This window comes from Gopherus evgoodei, chromosome 2 (genome assembly GCF_007399415.2).
Source record: "Gopherus evgoodei ecotype Sinaloan lineage chromosome 2, rGopEvg1_v1.p, whole genome shotgun sequence".
Lineage (NCBI taxonomy): Eukaryota > Metazoa > Chordata > Testudines > Testudinidae > Gopherus > Gopherus evgoodei.
The window spans coordinates 158,684,340-158,702,660 of NC_044323.1; the positions used below are offsets into that span (position 1 = coordinate 158,684,340).

At 50.4% G+C, this 18,321-nt stretch overlaps 1 protein-coding gene across 3 annotated transcripts in view; it reads right to left on the minus strand.

Moving 5' to 3' along the window:
* Positions 1-18,321, minus strand: part of XPO7 (exportin 7) — an 88,122-nt gene that overhangs the window by 4,647 nt on the left and 65,154 nt on the right. For 2 of the 3 annotated variants that reach the window (XM_030552119.1, XM_030552120.1), the window contains exons 16-26: positions 18,241-18,314; positions 17,080-17,160; positions 16,060-16,123; positions 14,647-14,755; positions 14,059-14,165; positions 13,479-13,567; positions 12,388-12,495; positions 11,007-11,089; positions 10,096-10,310; positions 8,171-8,309; positions 6,506-6,666 (exon numbers count right to left, since the gene is read on the minus strand). In XM_030552119.1, the coding sequence (XP_030407979.1) occupies positions 6,506-6,666; positions 8,171-8,309; positions 10,096-10,310; positions 11,007-11,089; positions 12,388-12,495; positions 13,479-13,567; positions 14,059-14,165; positions 14,647-14,755; positions 16,060-16,123; positions 17,080-17,160; positions 18,241-18,314 (1,230 nt within the window). The remainder of the gene's footprint in view (positions 1-6,505; positions 6,667-8,170; positions 8,310-10,095; positions 10,311-11,006; positions 11,090-12,387; positions 12,496-13,478; positions 13,568-14,058; positions 14,166-14,646; positions 14,756-16,059; positions 16,124-17,079; positions 17,161-18,240; positions 18,315-18,321) is intronic. The other variant, XM_030552121.1, reaches the window with a different exon arrangement.

Below are 18,321 nucleotides of genomic sequence, written 5' to 3' on the forward strand. Positions count from 1 at the left end.
CGACGCCTGCGCCCTGGTAGAATGCGCAGTCACACAGCCCGTAGGGACATGGGCCAAGTCATAACAGGTCCTGATACAGGACGTAACCCACGAGGATAACCTCTGGGAGGAGATAGGAAGCCCTTTCATACGGTCCGCTACCGCCACGAAAAGCTGGGGGGATTTGCGGAAGGGTTTGGTCCTCTCTATGTAGAACGCGAGAGCTCTACGGACATCCAGCGAGTGGAGCTGCTGCTCCCTGCCTGAGGAGTGAGGTTTTGGGAAAAAAACCGGGAGGAAAATCTCTTGGTTGACGTGGAAGGCTGAGACCACCTTGGGTAGAAAGGCAGGGTGTGGTCTAAGCTGCACCTTGTCTTTGTGGAAGACCGTGTATGGGGGGTCTACCACAAGGGCTCGGAGTTCCGACACCCGTCTAGCTGAGGTGATAGCTACTAGAAAGGCAGCCTTCCAAGAGAGGTAAAGCAGGGAGCAAGTAGCTAACGGCTCAAAGGGGGGCCCCATGAGCCGGGACAACACCAGGTTAAGATCCCAGGTTGGAGCAGGGGGACGGACGTTAGGGAATAACCGTTCCAGCCCTTTAAGGAATCTCGACACCGTCGGGTGAGAAAAAACGGAGCGACCGTCCGCACCCGGGTGAAAGGTGGAGATAGCTGCTAGATGGACTCGCAACGACGATAAGGCCAGACCTTGCTCTTTGAGGGACCAAACATAGTCTAAGATTTCAGTTACCGAAACTTCCATAGGGCGGAGATTTCTCTCTACGCACCAACAGGAGAAGCGTTTCCATTTCGCCGAATATGTGGCTCTTGTGGACGGTTTCCTGCTGCTCAAGAGCACCTCTCTCACAGGCGTGGAGCAGCGCAGCTCGGAACCAGTTAGCCACGCAGGAGCCACGCCGCTAGGTGCAGCGACTGCAGGTCTGGGTGACAGAGAGACCCGTGGTCCTGGGTAATCAGGTCCGGATGAAGGGGCAGGGGAACTGGGTCGGCTACGGCCAAGTCCAGCAGCATGGTGTACCAGTGCTGTCTGGGCCATGCCGGGGCCACCATGATCACACGAGCCCTGTCTCTGCGCACCTTCAGGAGGACCTTGTGAACCAGAGGGAACGGAGGAAACGCATAGTACAGGTGGGTCGACCACTGGATGAGGAAGGCATCCGCTATCGACCCCGGCTCCCTGCCCTGAAAGGAGCAGAACGCTTGGCACTTCCTGTTCCCCTTGGACGCAAAGAGGTCCACCCGGGGATAACCCCACCTCCGGAAAATGGAGAGAGCGACGTCCGGGCGAAGGGACCACTCGTGTGACAGGAAGGATCTGCTCAATCGATCCGCCAGCGTGTTCCGTACTCCGGGAAGGAAGGAAGCCCTGAGGTGAATGGAGTGGGCTACGCAAAAGTCCCAGAGTCGTATCGCCTCGAGGCACAGGGAGGAGGACCTGGTGCCGCCCTGTTTGTTGATATAATACATGGTCGTCGTGTTGTCCGTGAACACGGCTACACAACGACCCTGAAGCTGATGACAAAACGTTTGGCAAGCAAGGCGGACCGCTCTCAACTCCCTCATGTTGATGTGTAGCCCCACCTCCTCCTGGGACCACAGGCCCTGCGTCCGCAGGGTCCCTAGGTGGGCCCCCCAGCCTAGATCTGAGGCATCCGTTGTCAGGGATACCGAGGGCTGAGATGGGTGAAAGGGAAGACCCGCACACAATACGGACTGGTCCAACCACCAGCCGAGGGAATCTAAGACCTTCTGGGGGATTGTGATTAACATGTCTAACGGTTGCCTTGCCGGCCTGTAATGACTGATAAGCCACAGCTGGAGAGGCCTCATGCGGAGCGAGCGTAGTCGGTCACAAAGGTGCACGCCGCCATGTGGCCTAACAGGGTTAGACATGTCCTCACTGACGTCAACGGGGCTGACCGCAAGCGTTGAACGATCGCCACCATGGTCTGGAACCGCTGCAGAGGCAGCGAGGCCCTGCCCACAGTGGCGTCCAGGACGGCCCCGATAAATTCCACCTTCTGAGTGGGCCTCAGGGTGGACTTGTCTGTGTTTATCAAGAGGCCCAGACTCGCAAACATGCCGGTGATCACGCGGACATGGCTGTTCACCTGATGTTCCGACGTGCCCCGAATCAACCAATCGTCCAGATAAGGGAACACGTGGACACGGTTGCGCCGAAGATGCGCCATGACAACTGCCATGCATTTTGTAAACACCCTCGGGGCCGTGGACAGGCCGAACGGGAGGACTGCAAATTGATAATGAAGAGCCCCCACAACGAAGCGGAGAAAGCGTCTGTGGCGCGGCCAAATGGCAATGTGGAAATACGCGTCCTGCATGTCGAGGGCGGCGTACCAGTCTCCCGGATCCAGGGATGGAATAATGGTCCCCAGGGATACCATGCGGAACTTCAACTTCACGAGGTATTTGTTGAGCTCTCGCAGGTCGAGGATAGGCCTGAGGCCCCCCTTGGCCTTGGGGATCAGAAAGTAGCGGGAATAAAACCCCTTGCCTTTCTCGTTTTCCGGAACCGCCTCTATAGCTCCTTTGCTGAGGAGCGTCTGCACCTCCTGCCGAAGGAATTGCTCGTGAGAGGGGTCCCTGAAGAGGGACGAGGAAGGAGGGCGGGAAGGAGGAAACGAAACAAACTGCAGGCGGTATCCCGTCTGCACCACGCTTAAGACCCAGCGGTCCGATGTTATTTGGGACCACGCCGGGAGGAAAAACGAAAGGCGGTTGGAAAACGGGGGGGGAAGGATCCATAGGGGAAACTGTTACTGCGCCCTCGAGCGCACCTTCAAAATGAAGGCTTAGGACCAGGCGGGGGTTTTGAGGAGCCTTGGTTCTGCCCCCCTTGGTTCCCCGACTGCCTGCGCCTCCCGTTCCTGCCGCGGCGCCTGTAAAGGTCCTGCCGCTGGCGGAACTGGGAAAACGGCCTGCGTTGTTGTTGTTGTTGTTGTTGCGGCCGGAAGGGTCTACGCTGCGTCACGGGAGTGTGCATCCCGAGGGACCGCATAACGACTCGGTTATCTTTTAGACTCTTGAGTCTGGGGTCTGTTTTGTCAGAAAACAGGCCCTGGCCTTCGAAAGGAAGGTCCTGTATAGTATGCTGGAGCTCCGGCGGAAGGCCGGAAACCTGCAGCCAGGAGATGCGACGCATCGTAACTCCTGACGCAAGGGTACGGGCAGCCGAGTCCGCAGCGTCCAAGGAGGCTTGCAAGGCCGTGCGTGCGACCTTCTTGCCTTCGTCCAAGATGGCCGTAAACTCTTGGCGAGCATCCTGTGGCAGCAGCTCCTTAAATTTGTCCACTGCCACCCAGGAATCAAAGGCATATCTGCTCAGCAGGGCCTGCTGGTTGGAGACCCTGAGCTGCAGCGCCCCAGCCGAATACACCTTATGGCCAAGGAGGTCCATCCGCCTGGCCTCTCTTGATTTGGGGGCTGGAGCCTCCTGGCCATGACGCTCCCTATCGTTCACTGATTGAACCACCAGTGAACACGGAGTCGGGTGTACATGGAGATATTCGTATCCCCTAGAAGGGGCCATGTACTTCCTCTCGACGCCTTTTGCTGTCGGAGGGATGGAGGCCGGAGACTGCCAGATGGTGTTGGCGTTGGCCTGGATGGTTCGTATAAAGGGCAGGGCGACCCTGGTGGGAGCATCAGAAGAGATGATGGTTACAATTGGATCCTCTATCTCCGAGACCTCCTCCGCCTGCAGACTCAGATTTTGAGCCAATCGCCTGAGGAGGTCTTGGTGAGCCCTGAGATCCAGCGGGGGGGGGGACTGTTGGAGGAGGTACCCGCCACCGCCTCATCCGGGGAGGAGGATGATGAGACCCCCGGCACGAGAGTGTCTAACTGAGGGTCTTCCTCAGCCCTCGCCTCTGCCTCCGGAGCCACAGCGGAGTCCTGCTGCTTGGACCCTTCCTCCCCCTCCGGGGAGGGAGGGGGGCGAGACAACGAGGCTTCCGGGGCCCTACGCTCCGCAGTCGCCGGCCTAGCAGGGAGCTGCTGGGGGCCCTGGGCCTGATGGTACGCCCAGGGTGTCCAGAATCCCCACTGTTGTGGGCCTTGGTCCTGCAGCGGCGGATCACCAAACAGCGCCGCCTGCCGGTCGGTGCCCAGCGCATAGCCGCTGTCCGTCTGGGAGGATACGGACGGCTGTCTCGAGGGCCACGGTGGGGCCGACCCTGGATGGTACGGGTCTGCGCGGGCCGGCACGGAGGATCGTCTCGGTGCCGGGGACCGGTGCCGGGAGTCATATCGGTGCCGGGATCGGGACCGGGACCGGGATCTGTCACGGTGCCGTGATCCTGATCGGTGCCGGGCGCCGCTTCGGTGCCGGGACCTGCTACCAGCTCGGTGCCGGGAGGTCGACCGGGACCTGCCACCAGCTCGGTGCCGGGAGGTCGAGCGAGACCGGGACCGGGACCTGCCACCAGCTCGGTGCCGGGAGGTCGACCGGTGCGGCGAGTAGCGTCGGGACCTGCTCCTGGAGTCGCGGTGCCGGTGTCGACTGGAGCCTGACCGCGACCGTCTCGATGCCGACCGGTGCCGCGAGTGCGACCGGTACCGCTGAGGGGAGCGGTGCCGGGACTGCGAGCGGCGTCGGGATCTGGAGCGCCCAAGACGTCGGGACCTGGATCGGGAACGACTGTCTCTGGGCGGTGCCGACATCATGGGCTTGCCTCTGGATACGACCCGCACCGGAGGTACCGGGGGTGGCAGCCGAGTAGGCTCAGTCAGGGCAATAAGGTCCCGAGCCGAGGCGAAGGTCTCCGGTGTGGACGGGACCACTATCTCAACCCCAGATCTCATGGGGGAGCTCGGCGGCACCGGACTCAACGGACCCGCCGGGCCCGGAGTCAACGGTGCTGACGGTGCCGGCGGCGCCGCGGCCGATGTCGAGGCCGGGCGCTCTAGCCGGGTCTGCCTGGCCGGAGTATTAGACTTCGACGGCCTTGGCTCTGGCTCCAGTGCCGGAGAGGGTCGGTGCCGAGGAGTCTTCTCGGTGCCGGAGCGATCCGGTGCCGGTGCCGATACCACGGCCTGCGAAGCCGTCGGGTCAAGTGCCGCCTCCATTAGGAGAGTTCGGAGCCTTTGATCCCTCTCCTTCTTTGTCCTCGGCTTAAAGGCCTTACAGATGCGGCACTTGTCGGATCTGTGCGATTCCCCGAGGCACTTCAGGCACGCTTCGTGGGGATCGCTGGTAGGCATGGGCTTCTTGCAGGCCGCACACTGCTTGAAGCCCGGCGAACCAGGCATGAGCCCGGTGCCGGGTGCCGGGAAGGGCTAAGCCCCCGGCGAAGAAGTACTTTACAACTAATTAACTTAACTATCAACTTAACAAACTAATTAACAACTATAATGAAACTAGAGATAACGATAGATAACGATAGATAACTAGGAGAGCTAGGGACGTGGAGGACAGCTATGCCGCGCTCCACAGTTCCAACGACCGACACGGCGGTAAGAAGGAACTGAGGAGCGGGCGGGCCGGCAGGGATATATATTGGGCGCCATGGCGGCGCCACTCCAGGGGGCGACCTGCCGGCCCACTGGAGTTGCTAGGGTAAAAAGTTTCCGACGAACGTGCACGCGCGGCGCGCACACCTAACTGGAATGGATGTGAGCAATCACTCGAAGAAGAAAGGACTAGGACTGGTTTCGCAACTCCTATTACAGATCTTACACTCTATATTCACGACCCAGCAAAGGAAACTGGCCAGTTCTGTGTTCACCATGGGTTCTGGAAAGAGCGGTAAGAGGAAGATGACAGAAGTGCTAACACGACTGCAGGAACAAAACCAAATTAAATTTATCCTGCAGAGGTGATTATGAACTGCAGCAGAATGGCACCAAGGTATTGTTTGCTGTACAAGGTAATAAACACAGCTTAAGTAGATAAAGCAAAAGGCTCAAGGCAGAGTGTTGATCCCCACGGGGAGAACCTGGTCATTGCCTCATTAAGCAGCAGGACTGTGCTGTTTCTGTTCTGTTGTGAACAGTTCTATAACCTCCTGACGCTTTCTAGCCTCTTTTGAATTGGCTCTTGCGTTAAAATAGAGTAAGGAGATTACATGCTTGCTGCTGGCAGATATTTTCTGGTTTCAGCTTTACTAGCTACCAGTAAATCCCACAACATATGCTATACCTATTGGGGTATCTTTAAAATTATATTTAAAAAGTTTAGAAGGTTTTGGCTATTTTTTTTTTCAAATTTAAGTTTAAAAAACAGTGCATCCAACGCATGGTGGGAAGGCACAACCTGCTGATTCCTCAGATTACGCCAATCCCAGCTGGCTTCTGGTAAGTCCCGTAGCTCCTCTGGACTTCAGCTATAGAGTCGGGGAAGCTGTGCTGGGGACTGAGAATTAGTGACAGAGAGAAGATGAAAAGCACAGATAAGAGTCCAGCATAATCCTGTCTTTGACCACCAGATGGGACAGCACACTGCAACAAGCAGCATATCCCCCTTACTGATCCCCTTCCCTCTTTACCTGTTGAATCATCTCTGGGTGCTGCTGCATGATGTGCAGGAACCGATCACTCTCTTGGGTCAGGGGAGTGGTCCTCTTCTTGGTACTGCGGGACAGCTGCTTGAAGAGATACGTGACAATGTGGTCCAAACAGGAACAGCAGCCCGTGCAAACCATGGTGTCTATGAGGATAAGAAAAAGGGAAAAAAGAGTGGGACAATACGAGCATTTCCCTCCATGAGACACAGCTGGGAAAGACTCACTCTAACAAGCCCATCACCACCTGGCCAGCCCTTCTCCCCTCTGAGGCCTACCAAAATTTATCCTAAACCAGCCAGCAGCAGCCAGGTTGACACTCTAATGATTCTCCAGCATGCAAGCCCACAGTAACTGGAGGTGAAACAACATAGTACCCTGCATTAGCTCACTGTGCCCTGTTCATGTGTGCAGGATACAGGAAGGCATAAGTGTTCACTTGTGTTTGCATGTAGCTAGGGTAACCCAGTACAGCTTCCCAGTTTGTCATGTAACCAGCAGATATCAGGCATGTGATGCTCTCAGCTGCCTGCGGTCACAGTTTGGGTTGTGGGAACTGCAGTGCCTTTTTAGGAAGGCTAAGCACATTACAACTTCCTCTGTGGTATATAAGCAGCTATTTCCCTTTAACACGCTCCTTTGGAGGGAGCAGACACCATTGATGCGGGGGTCATTTTTGTTGGGCCCACAACATAGTAGTTTAAAAATGTTGTTATGAAGGTAAATCTTAGTACCACACATCCATGTGGGTACAGTTACCATTAGCAATATAAAACTAGACACACCAAGACAGGCAGCTAACTTCCCAAAGTAACACATGATCTTACTGATGTCCTCCCTGTGCATCATCACCACATGTCATGTTAGGTGTGACCATACGGCTGGTAATGGGAAACATTGCAGTAAGTGCTATTCCTGCCTGTGTGTGTTGGCTGGGAAGAGTCCTGAGGTCACAAGTTATTTGGGACTATCTTGTGTGTAGAGCACCAGGAATACTCACTGAGCTAAAACAACACTCAGCCTGTTCATCTATAGAGCTCCATTCTCCACAGCTAGACTTTTCTATTACTTTACCCACTGCTCTATTGCAAATTTAAGGGATTAAACAGAATTCCCCTTCCATATGGGGCATTAATTTAGGGATGATTGCCATGCACAGTAGAGTTCAGAGTTGTCGTCCTCACTTGCTCCTCCATGGACTCATTTCAGCCATCTTTATAGACCATGGGTCTCTTCTTCCCTGGTCTGGGACACTGAGTGCAATTCCTGGCTCTACCTTCTTAGGTAAGTCACTTAACCTCTCTGTGCTTCAGTTCCCCAGCTCTAAAATGGGGACAAAACAAGCTCTATAATCTCGTCTATTTAAATTGTTAGTTCCTTAGGGGTGTGTGTACGTGTGTGTACATACATGTGTGTACGTACGTACAGTGCCAGGCTGGGGGCAGCCATCTCTGGTGGCCTCTAGGTACTACCATAGACAAAAAAAGGTGTGCCATGAAAATTAAACAAACTCCCCCCAATCTACATCATAAATAGTTCTCAACTCTAGTTCATTAATGGTTTAAATAAATTTATACTAAAATCCTTAATGTTCTCCTCATTCCCAAAAGAGCCCACTGCATGTACCCCCAAAAGAATATAGATGGTTACCTAGTGCAGTCAGACCTTCTGAAATGGAAGAAAGAATATACATGATTACATGGGGCTCTAGACTGGCTATAAAGTTCATGTGGTCCTGCGTAAGAACTTCCAGTAAGGAATAGTATGACTGGCTGAGTTTGGGGTAATCCTGCAGAGAGAGAAAGAGAGAGAGGGAAAGAAGGAAGAGATTTTAGGGTCTAACAGTTAATTTAGAATCAAGCACAGGATTTCCTGCAGAACAGAGCAAGTCTAGTCACTTCCCTTTCAACCCACTTTTCAACCAATTGGAAGCTGCTCATTGAGAGAGTCTACTTGACTAATGCTTATGAAAACATTCCCCACAGACATCTTATGTGCGCTACATTTACATTTTTTAGCTCATCACTTTTATGTGCTCAGTGTCACAAAACATTATCCAGCCACCTTTCCTTCATTAGTGTAATACTGGAATATCTTTTCCATCCAGTTTTCGGCTTGGTGGCTTAGTCAGCTAACTCCAGTGCTGGACGTGCAGCTTTCTACTTTGATGGGTGAGTGACAACCTGTCAGACAAACAACCTTGTGTGTGAGCCCTTAGGGCACTAGGGTCAGGTTCTGCCATGGTAGGAAGTCTAGTGAGATAATGATGCAAACTCTCACCAACCCTGCAGAGATTCTGGCCAAGCATGTCAGCACAGGCCGGCAGTGGGCAGAGAATATTGTACTACAGGCTTGTATAGAAGACAGATGTCAGGCTGGCCTCTAACAAGACTGCATTGATTGCTGATGTGCTGAGAGCTCTGCCCACAGCCTCACAAGGTAAGGAAAAGTCTCTATTTGCATGAAGTGTTTTTCAGAGAAGGAAGGGATTATTTGGGTCGATGAGAGAAGGGAAGAGAGGAGCTGCAGTGTAATGCATAAGCCTTAGGTAAATGGGGTTGTGAGGAGGAATGGGGCTGTTTTCAGACAGGACTCTGGGCATGTGGCAGACTGTGCTGAATATGCAGTAGTTCTGTCTCGCCCAGAATCCCAGGTAGGAAACGCACAAGCTCATTCATCTGTACGGTTCTCCTATTCCTTGAAAAGCCACTGTTTAATATCCCACCCTGCACTCTTCACCTTTTTAATAGTGCCTCCCTTCAAGGCAGATCTTACTGCAACTTGGAGTCTGAGCAGCTCTACTGTAGAACAGAGACAGATGATATGCAATAGATCCCAGCCCGTCAGAATCCCCTGCATTTGTCCCAGCTCATACGAGGCTGCACTGCCTGCTTTTCAGGAGCAGAGGGAGATCGTAGTGTGTACTGGGACCTGGCAGGATTGGCTGGTGCTGGGGCAGATGGGAGGGAAATTAGACACATTTGGAAAAGGGGAAGACCCCCTAGAAGGCTGTAGCTGCCCTGTTGTTGAATTAACACTTTAAAGCTCAGCAACTCGGGCTCAGTATTAGCGCTAATGGCACTTGGCATTAGGAAATCCCTTCAATGAACACCAAAGGTCCAACGTCTCCGTTACTACAGTCCAGCTTGGTTTGTAACTCTGGTCTCCAAATACGTTATTGCAAGCAGCAGCATATGGGGAGGGGACAGGACAAGTACAACTCCTGTTTGTCAGAGTGAGGAGTAGCCTTCTAAGCAGCAAGATATGAAGAATTACTTCCTAGGAACACACACATTGGCACTATATCAAAGTCATAGCATTTTCATTGCTGAATCTGGCATATCTAATTGTGTGGGCCTGTGGGCATGAAGCACCGAACACGACCTGCAATTGCCCTTTGGAGAGAGAAAAGCAGATGTTCCAGCAGAAGTACATATATCAACATCCTAGCTAAGTCTGCGACTCAGGTATAGGTGTCAGTCGGAATCAGCCCACAGGGAATGGGTGCTCTGCAGTTGGCACATAGCTTGTGATTAGATGAGAGCTAGTGGTTAATCACAGGTGTGTTGGCTTACCAGAAGATCACTGTGCGGGATGGAGAGCAAAAGCTTAATAAAGGTTTGCAAGGCATTGTCGAGTGCATCGTCCCCATACAGACGGAAGACACCGAAGTTGACGTAGCTGCCGCTTAGCGCAGCCTTCAGCATAGAGAAGCAGATGGAAATCCCCTTGAGCTTCAAGGCATAGACTTGATCCTTTGGAACTTCCCCTAGTGTTAGGATACGATTTCCTGCACAAGCACAGAAGGAGACTCAGTATCGCAGCACTGCTTCCAGCCCCCATCTCAGCGTGTTGCTCAGTGTGGGGAAAAAGCAGCAAAGCTGGCTGAGTGACCATGGAGAAAATGGACACTTGGTGCTGAATCTCTGGGCTGGTTTCATGAACAAAGCTTACAGCAATGACTTGTCCTGTTCTATGATGTGATACATCCCAACAGGAACTGGTTAGTAGCCGGGCTCTTCACCTACACACCACGCTGTTAGAGCCCATGAGAGAATTGGTCTGCCTGGCTGAACGCAAGCATGTGGCTTTGCTGATGGAACAGGGCAGTGTTAATGGCTTCCCTTAGTGGTAGGATCCAGTCCCCAAGTAACCCCCAACTCCATACAGAAAGGCATTTGCTCATGTGGAGCTCAGCACAGCTGCTGCTTGGCCTCCACCAGAACAGCCATGAGCTACCCTGTCCTTTTCTCAATCCCATGAAAAATCCCAAAGCTCTCACTCCGTCTGTCTGGCATCAGGTCTCGGAGAGAATCCTTCCCCTTTATACAAGCAAGGCCAGTAAGAACTTGGCAAGTTACTTCATCCTGCATCCCACCCCAGTCTCCTCCTCAAAACCCCAGGCAGCACTGACCAGGGCACCAGCCCCTGCTCACCAAGAGACCAGCAGTCAGGAGCTAAGTCAGGACAGATGCTGTGGACTCACCATATGTAGTTATCATTTTACTAGTTTCCCGGAAGAGCAGGATGCCATTTGGTGAGGACACATCAAACTGCAGCCTTTGGGACCTAGAAGGGAGAACAGAACCAAGTAAATACACAGCTGCTCACACAGCTGTGCGAAGGAGAAAAGAGTGATCATCGGCCCTGCTGATTTACGTTGTGGCATCCTTGATCTTAAGAGCCATTTGTGGGAGGTCAGAAGCAGTTGCCCCAGTCTGGTGGCAATAATGGCACTATCTAACCAGACAGCTCAGAGAAGGACACAAGAGAGCTGCTGTCTCCAAAGACAAGGCCTGTGTTTCACATGGTTTAAGAATATTAAAATTCACATATGCCAGAAATCCCACTTCAGCAATAACTGCTATGTTACCGTCACCGAAACCCAAGAAACGTCTTGGTAGGCAGCCTTCCAGCAAGGTCTGGCAGTGCTGAGACTAACGCCTAGCCATACTGCGATGTAGGCACTTGGCAATTAGGTAGTTTGCTACCTTACGGATGAAAACATTTTCAAGTTTAAGTGTAGTAAGGGAATCTTTTTTCTAGCCTACACCTCAACAAATAAGGGGGAGATTCAGTAGCTTTGAGGACTTCAGTAACTCAGCCAGAGGTTATGGGCCTACTACACGAGTGGGTGGGCAGGGTTCTGTAGCCTGCAATGTGCAGATGATCATGATGGTTCCTTCTGGCTTTAGTCTATGAGGGTTTGTACTTTCACAAATATATCTTGTGTCTTTGGTCAACAGCACAATATGGATCCTCAAGAGCAATAAAGCCCCATGTCTGTTCAAGTCTAGTTTCCTTCTTGCATGGCTATAACACTTAGCAGTGCTCTCGCATACAGAGTTCTGTTCACCTGGCAGTACTCCAGAGCTAAAGGTTGGGCAATCTTTCACTCACATGTTAGGCAGCTTCCCAATTATCTGAACAGTGGCAGAGATATATCTGCTAGCAAAAAGAACCACTAGTCATCTGACCACCAGATGGAGCAGCACTCATTTTAACTGCATGTTTTTAAATTAATGTAAATTTCTCAGCTGTTATGGCAATGGGCCCAGAAACAGGTACTCGAATAAACACACTGGTTTCTGATCTAGTGTCTCCATACATTCTCTCCCATTAAGAGCTTACAGAAGGACAGCACTTTGGTTTAACTGGGTCATGACGCAGGATTAATGTGTGAACTATTATATTTGCTTCCCTACCGAAAAAGTGGCTGCTTTTTTCGCTGGCAACTTGCAAAGCATACACAGAGGGAAATGGAAGAGACATGGCTTGGCAGCAGAGAACATCATCAAGCCTCAAACTAATGGGTGAGAGTGAAAAGACAGGAATTACCATCTGCTTTTGGATGTTGAGTCTCATACCTGTTATGCACCAACTCTGCCATCAGTTTGAGCACAGGTGTAGTGCAGGCTGGGTCGTGGTACCACAATTCAATTGCCCGCTGTAGAATTGGCATGTAGGATGGATAGCTGCAACTCAGAAGCTAAGGAACTTTGTTGTTTCAATTATGAAGAAAAGGTCAGCAGTTTAAACTTAAGTCAAAGGTCTTGCCCTGCCTTTGGAGAGAGGCTCTCTTCCTCCTGGCCTCCCCCTGGGCACTAAACACAATCATTGGTGCTGCCTGGGGCTTACTCTCCTGGAGAAGCATCATGTGTTTCCATTTAAACCATCATTTGGCTGGTAATATTTATCTACATAGTACAATAACTGCAATCCATGGCTGAAAAATCTCGGGGCAAAGGGAGATAATGGGGTATCTCTACGCCCGCATCCACTGCTGCCAAAGCCAGCCATGATCGTTTTACGTTCACCTTTTCCAAGCAGCCTGCCCCATGTTATGGGCATGTGGCCTCCACCAAGCAGAAGACTACAGACAACACCTGAAGTCCACAGGTGTTGCTCCTTAATCAGCCTTATTTGGGGGTCACCAAGGTGAACAGGCTACTTCCCAACTACTGCCAGCCCTAGGGAGCAAGAGATGTAGGGTGGCATTTTTAGAGGAGCCTAAAGGAGTTGGGTGTCTAACTCCCATTAAAACCCAGGGGAATTTGGGTGCCTAAATCCTTTAGGCCCATTTGGAATTCAACCCTAAACCTTAGAACTGATTTCTAGTCTCCTTTGTGGCAGAATGTAATACGAAACCACAAGCAGGGCTCCCAAAAGGAGTTTTTTCTTAAAGCTTGAGAGAGGTGCACCAGGAGCTGCAAATTCTCTTGACTGTAAAGAGGAGAACTACAAACGAAGAGTTAACTGAATACAAAATTAACTGGGTGCTCAAGGGGTTCAAATCCTGCATCTTGGCAGGGGACTAGACTAGATGACCCTTATCGTGCCTTTTTGCCCTATTATTTTGGGAGCAACATCCCTGAACCACAGATCCCTCAATTCTAATGTATAGGCAGCTTTAGTCTTCAGTTGTGTTGTGGCCAGTGGGATTTTAGGGTGAGGATACATCCACTCAAAGAGCATCATAAAGCTGGTCTTGGCATTGAAGGCAAAGGCTATTCCCCTCAGGTCTCTCACAAGGCCGACCAAGGTCCTCTGAATTGGGAAGGGAGACACACATTACATGTTGAGTGACATACTTCCTGATATTTCCCTCTCCCGGCCTCACTAGCCCGCCATCCTTTCAACCAAGAGCAATGGAGTGTTTCTTTGGTGGCCTTCAGTCTCAAAAACTGGACACTCCTTCTCCTTAAGCAACAGGAATGCACCTAAGTTAAGCCAAGGCAGAAAAGGTACTGAGAGGTGTCACTGGTTAAAGCCGCGCACTGTGTCTGAGCTACCCTGGGTAAATGAGACACCTCCCTTCCCCAAATGCCTGGACCCCTTCTAGCAATCATTTGCCCCGTCTCTAAGAGATCAGGATCTCCCTGACCTTGGCTACCACTTCCCAAACATTGGGAGTAAAGCACTACAAAGGAAGTTTTGATTAAGTCATGGACGACAAGGCCCCTGTTGGAATAAGAATGGATGCAAAGTCCCCAGGCACCGATTAACTAGAAAGTTTGTCTTGCACAATTCAGACTTACTTTCGCCTCTTGTTCATTGAAAGTGTTTGTGCTGAACATTTGTGCCACAGCCTCGAATGCAGCGGTGAGGGGCAGCATGAACTGTTCATATTGATCCTCATCTTCCCCTGAAAGAGAAGCAAGGGGAATTGACACCTTCCAGCCAGACTCCACTTCCCACAGCAGTGTGTGTGCAGGTGAGAGACAGGCACTGAGTGTGCTACTTTTAGGGAGCCTGTGTTCCTCTGAATAAAGATGGTGCCTTTATCAATCCTTAACAGGGAGAAAAGACTAGGGATGCAGAGAGAACTTTGTGGAATCAAGACTGCATATGGGTTTGTCTGTAAGATTCAGTTTGTGAAGGAAAACTTAGCCCTAAATATTAGTGGCATGCATCTCTCTTCTGCTAGTACAGACTATCACAGCAATCCCTCCCCCCTCAAGAGTTCTCTCCCTTCCTGGTGGGGCTTCTGCTGTTTCCAATAGCTTTTACTGGCTAAGTCATCACCTTCCACAGCCAAGGGGACTAGAACATTTAAGAGCCCTGTGTACAAATTAGCAACCCAATTTCCCCATTCCTCTTAGGTCTGTAAGAATGGGTTGCAGTACCTAAGTCCACCATGAGGAGGCGCCCAAGTGCAGTGTAGAAAGTAGTCCGACATCTCATGTCAGTCAGGTTGGACTGATTGTTAATACCCAGGAATGAAAAGTGCTCACTCTGTCAATGAAAAAGCAAAGTTAACAGTGAGTGGCAGGTTTAGACAAGGCTTATAATATTAGAGGTTCATGGGCATTTAGGGGCCTCTGATAGTTTTGACTCATACTCAAGGGCCTTGGCAGGACTGAACCACTCTGTTTACTTTGCTATCCACTTTACTTCTGCAGCTAACCTCAAAGAATAAATCATTAGAGGGCCATTCTCCCCAGTGCTGCCTGTATTACAGAGATAACATTAACACATGTTCTTTGGCAAGGATACTTGGCCCTTTACCTTTAGTCTGAGGATTTTTAAGTGCTATATAAACAATTAAGTCTTGCTGCACCTCCAATGAGGGCAATGAATTTCCCCATGTGTAAGATAGGGATGGTAAGAGGTTAGGAGAATTGCCCAAGGTCACACAGCAAGTAGGTGACAGACCCAGGAGTCTGGATTTCCAGGCCATTGATCCAATCATTAGATCTGTCTATCATATAGGTATCTCTAGGAGTCATTACCATATCCAAGCACCTGTGGTTGATATTTCCTCCCAGTGAAAGCCAGGAAAACAATTTAATGCAATGTTATTTATTAATTTCTAGTAGCTCTGCAAACAGTAGAAGATCAGATCCAGGGCCTACACAAGTACAGGAAACCTCCAAGGAAAACCATTGAGTGCTGTTGTAACAGGTGTTGATTCTGAAAATTATCTTTTGAGTCAACACCCCAGAACAGTATGAGAACATACTGCATTGCTGGAGAACTACCTATTGGCAGACCTGTATGTCCCAGGTCCTGGCCTCTGCAGCAGTTAAACATCCTTTGGCCCTTTCCCCCCAAAGGTAGGACTGTCTATTAGATAGGAATGTGATTAGGATGCTAGAATGCTATTCCATTTCATCTCCCTGAATTCCCAAAGTAGTTCCAACTGGACACAGCATTCTTCACTTTCTGCCTTTAGGCTGTAGCAGTGCATCCCAATGCCATACATTCCTCCCCAGAGTTGGCTGCATTTCAGTGAGGGGAGTGACAGAGTGAGAGTCCTGTATTACGTTTGTAAACAAGCAGGAATCATTTGGATGAGAGGGACTATATAAATCTAGGACGTCAGAATTAAGTGCAGGCTTTGGAAAGAGGCAAAGAGAATAGAGATCATAAAGCAGTCTCTATTATGAAGCAAGTATTCGGGAGACTTGCAGTTACACTGCAGAAGTGTGTCTGTGTGTGAAAACACACAGGACTGGTTCTTGCTTTAGCCTGCATGCAGACACCTGCATGTGAGGGTTTGTTACATGAGAGAGGCTGGAAGGGAATGAAAGACTTACCGTGTGATTGTTCAGCATGAACTGTACTGCGCTCAGTTTCACCAATTTCCTAACACTACTGTATGTAGAAAGGGTGTTAAGGAAACAGCAAGCAGAACCAGTCAGTCACTGGACGGTTCCAAGTGCCTGCAAAGCACATACAAAGGAATACCTTCCAGAGTACGTACAAGTTTTACATAATGCTTTCTGGCCTTCTGAATTGTTTCGTTTCTCAGCCACTTTTTTTTGGGACCAAATTCTGTTACCAAGGACTCGTCTATATGAACAGTTGGTGCGCAGCAAGCTGGAGTGTATATCTACAGTGCACAATCTTCCACGCAATAAGTGTCTGTGTGGACCCTGCTATTGTGCATTACAAGTTCTGGAATGCGCTGGGATCTATTCTGCTTTGAAAGAGGAAGCTGCACATTTTATCCTATTGCAGAATCCATTTTCATCTTATTTTGGAAGGAAGACGTAACCCCAACCTGTACTATGCTCTTCAGCACCTCAGCAGCACACAAATGAAGGCTGTGGGCAATAAGCTAGGAAGTAGCCATGACCCACAGTTACAAAGCCTACAATACTATAGCCATCTACTGGGATTCTTTGCAACCAGGTGAAATGGATACCAAGTGTCTATGCTCTCTTGGCTACTAAGATGTTTGGGAGATATGGGAAATTGCAAATTGGTGGGTGAGTGGTGGAAGGGGTGTTTTTTTCCTTTTAGATAAGCCAAGTTTACATGGAGAGATAGCGAAGAACTGGGAGAGTGGATGATGATAAAATCAGGCTCAATATTATGTGGTTGGAATTTGTGGTGGGAGATGCCTCTCTCCAGCTCTAGGAAGTTCCTGGTGAACTGACAGACCTACCGGAGCATCCATTAAAGATGCATTGAGATGAGCTCAGTGGATGGCAATAACTAATGAACTTGTCCAAAATGCTCCCATTTCATCTGAACACACTGGTGTAGTGCTCCCCAAATTCCACCGTGTAAGTGTGTTCTACACACCCAGGGCTCTCTACAGAAAAGGATATCCAATGGAGAGGTCATTGAGAAGCTGCAGTGTCTTGGAGGTGATAGGTTCGCATCGACCCCAGTACTTCAAGTTGGTGATGCTAGAGAAGAGGAGAATAAGAACAGGTCAGAGGGACAGCTTAGATTTCTTTTGTTACAAGGTGAAATCTTCCATCAAACGTCACCCAATACCATCTCCACCCTCCAAAAAGTCACAGACATCACAAGCCACAAAATATTGGTATAAAATTACTGTACTTACATTTGGTTGACTAGAAAATTATCCTTCAGATAATCTTCACTACTTGGGTCTCAAGCTACACTGGCCCATACCCAGGCCCTTGGAATTCTGTGGCACTCCAGGGCTGATTTCTGCAGCAAGGGTAAGAGAATTCTGCGGCAGTGACAACATGCAGACGTATGCAATTCTGCACCTGCACCATCCACTGTCAGCTGCAGAATTCTAGTAGCCCTTGCTTCTTCCAGGAGAGCCATTTAACCCCTTGTGGATGTGCAGCTCAGGTGCGCAAGAGTGGACAGGCACCATGCACACCAAGGCAAAAATGGTGTGTGGAAAGCCGGTGGCCATGTGCATCCAGGCGCACGGCACTGGGCTTCAGCCTTGGAGCTACTGAAGAGGTTAAAATTCTAATGGTGACTGCCAAAAAGACATGACAAAACCCAATTGATGTGTTCAATCTGGAAGCAGCTGCCAAGCAACTGGCCAAGTAGGGAGCAGCCTACTAAAGTGGAAGAGTTTTAAGAATGGTACTGGCACTACTTTTGTATTGAGTTCTGCTATTTGAAAAGAAATCCTTTGAGAGAGCAGTCCTCTCCCCACAGTGCTTTCTTGGCTTGTGATTGGCAATAATGGTGTGGCAGTGCACGATAGCGGAGACTGCTCCTTGTAACAATGATGTCAGACAGCGGATTAAGTGGGCGCTGGAATAAGAATCCATCATTCTGGTGTAGCTAGCAGGGGATTACATTGGTGTGTCTCCATGGCGCAAGCTAGATTCCATGGTGGATAAATAATCCTGGATGCTGCACAGGACCTAAACCCCTGGCCACAGCCTATAATTCTCTCAAACAGCCAGAGGTTACTTTCTCAGTCTGAACAACACTGTCTTATATTGAGGTTGTCCCAGTTACACTTGATGACTGCAAGCAGGAATACTTACATTTTCCCTATGAAGACGCTCAGGACCATGGTCTCGTCATTCAATCCCAGAACCTCAGAGAGACGGCGGTACAGCTGGAAG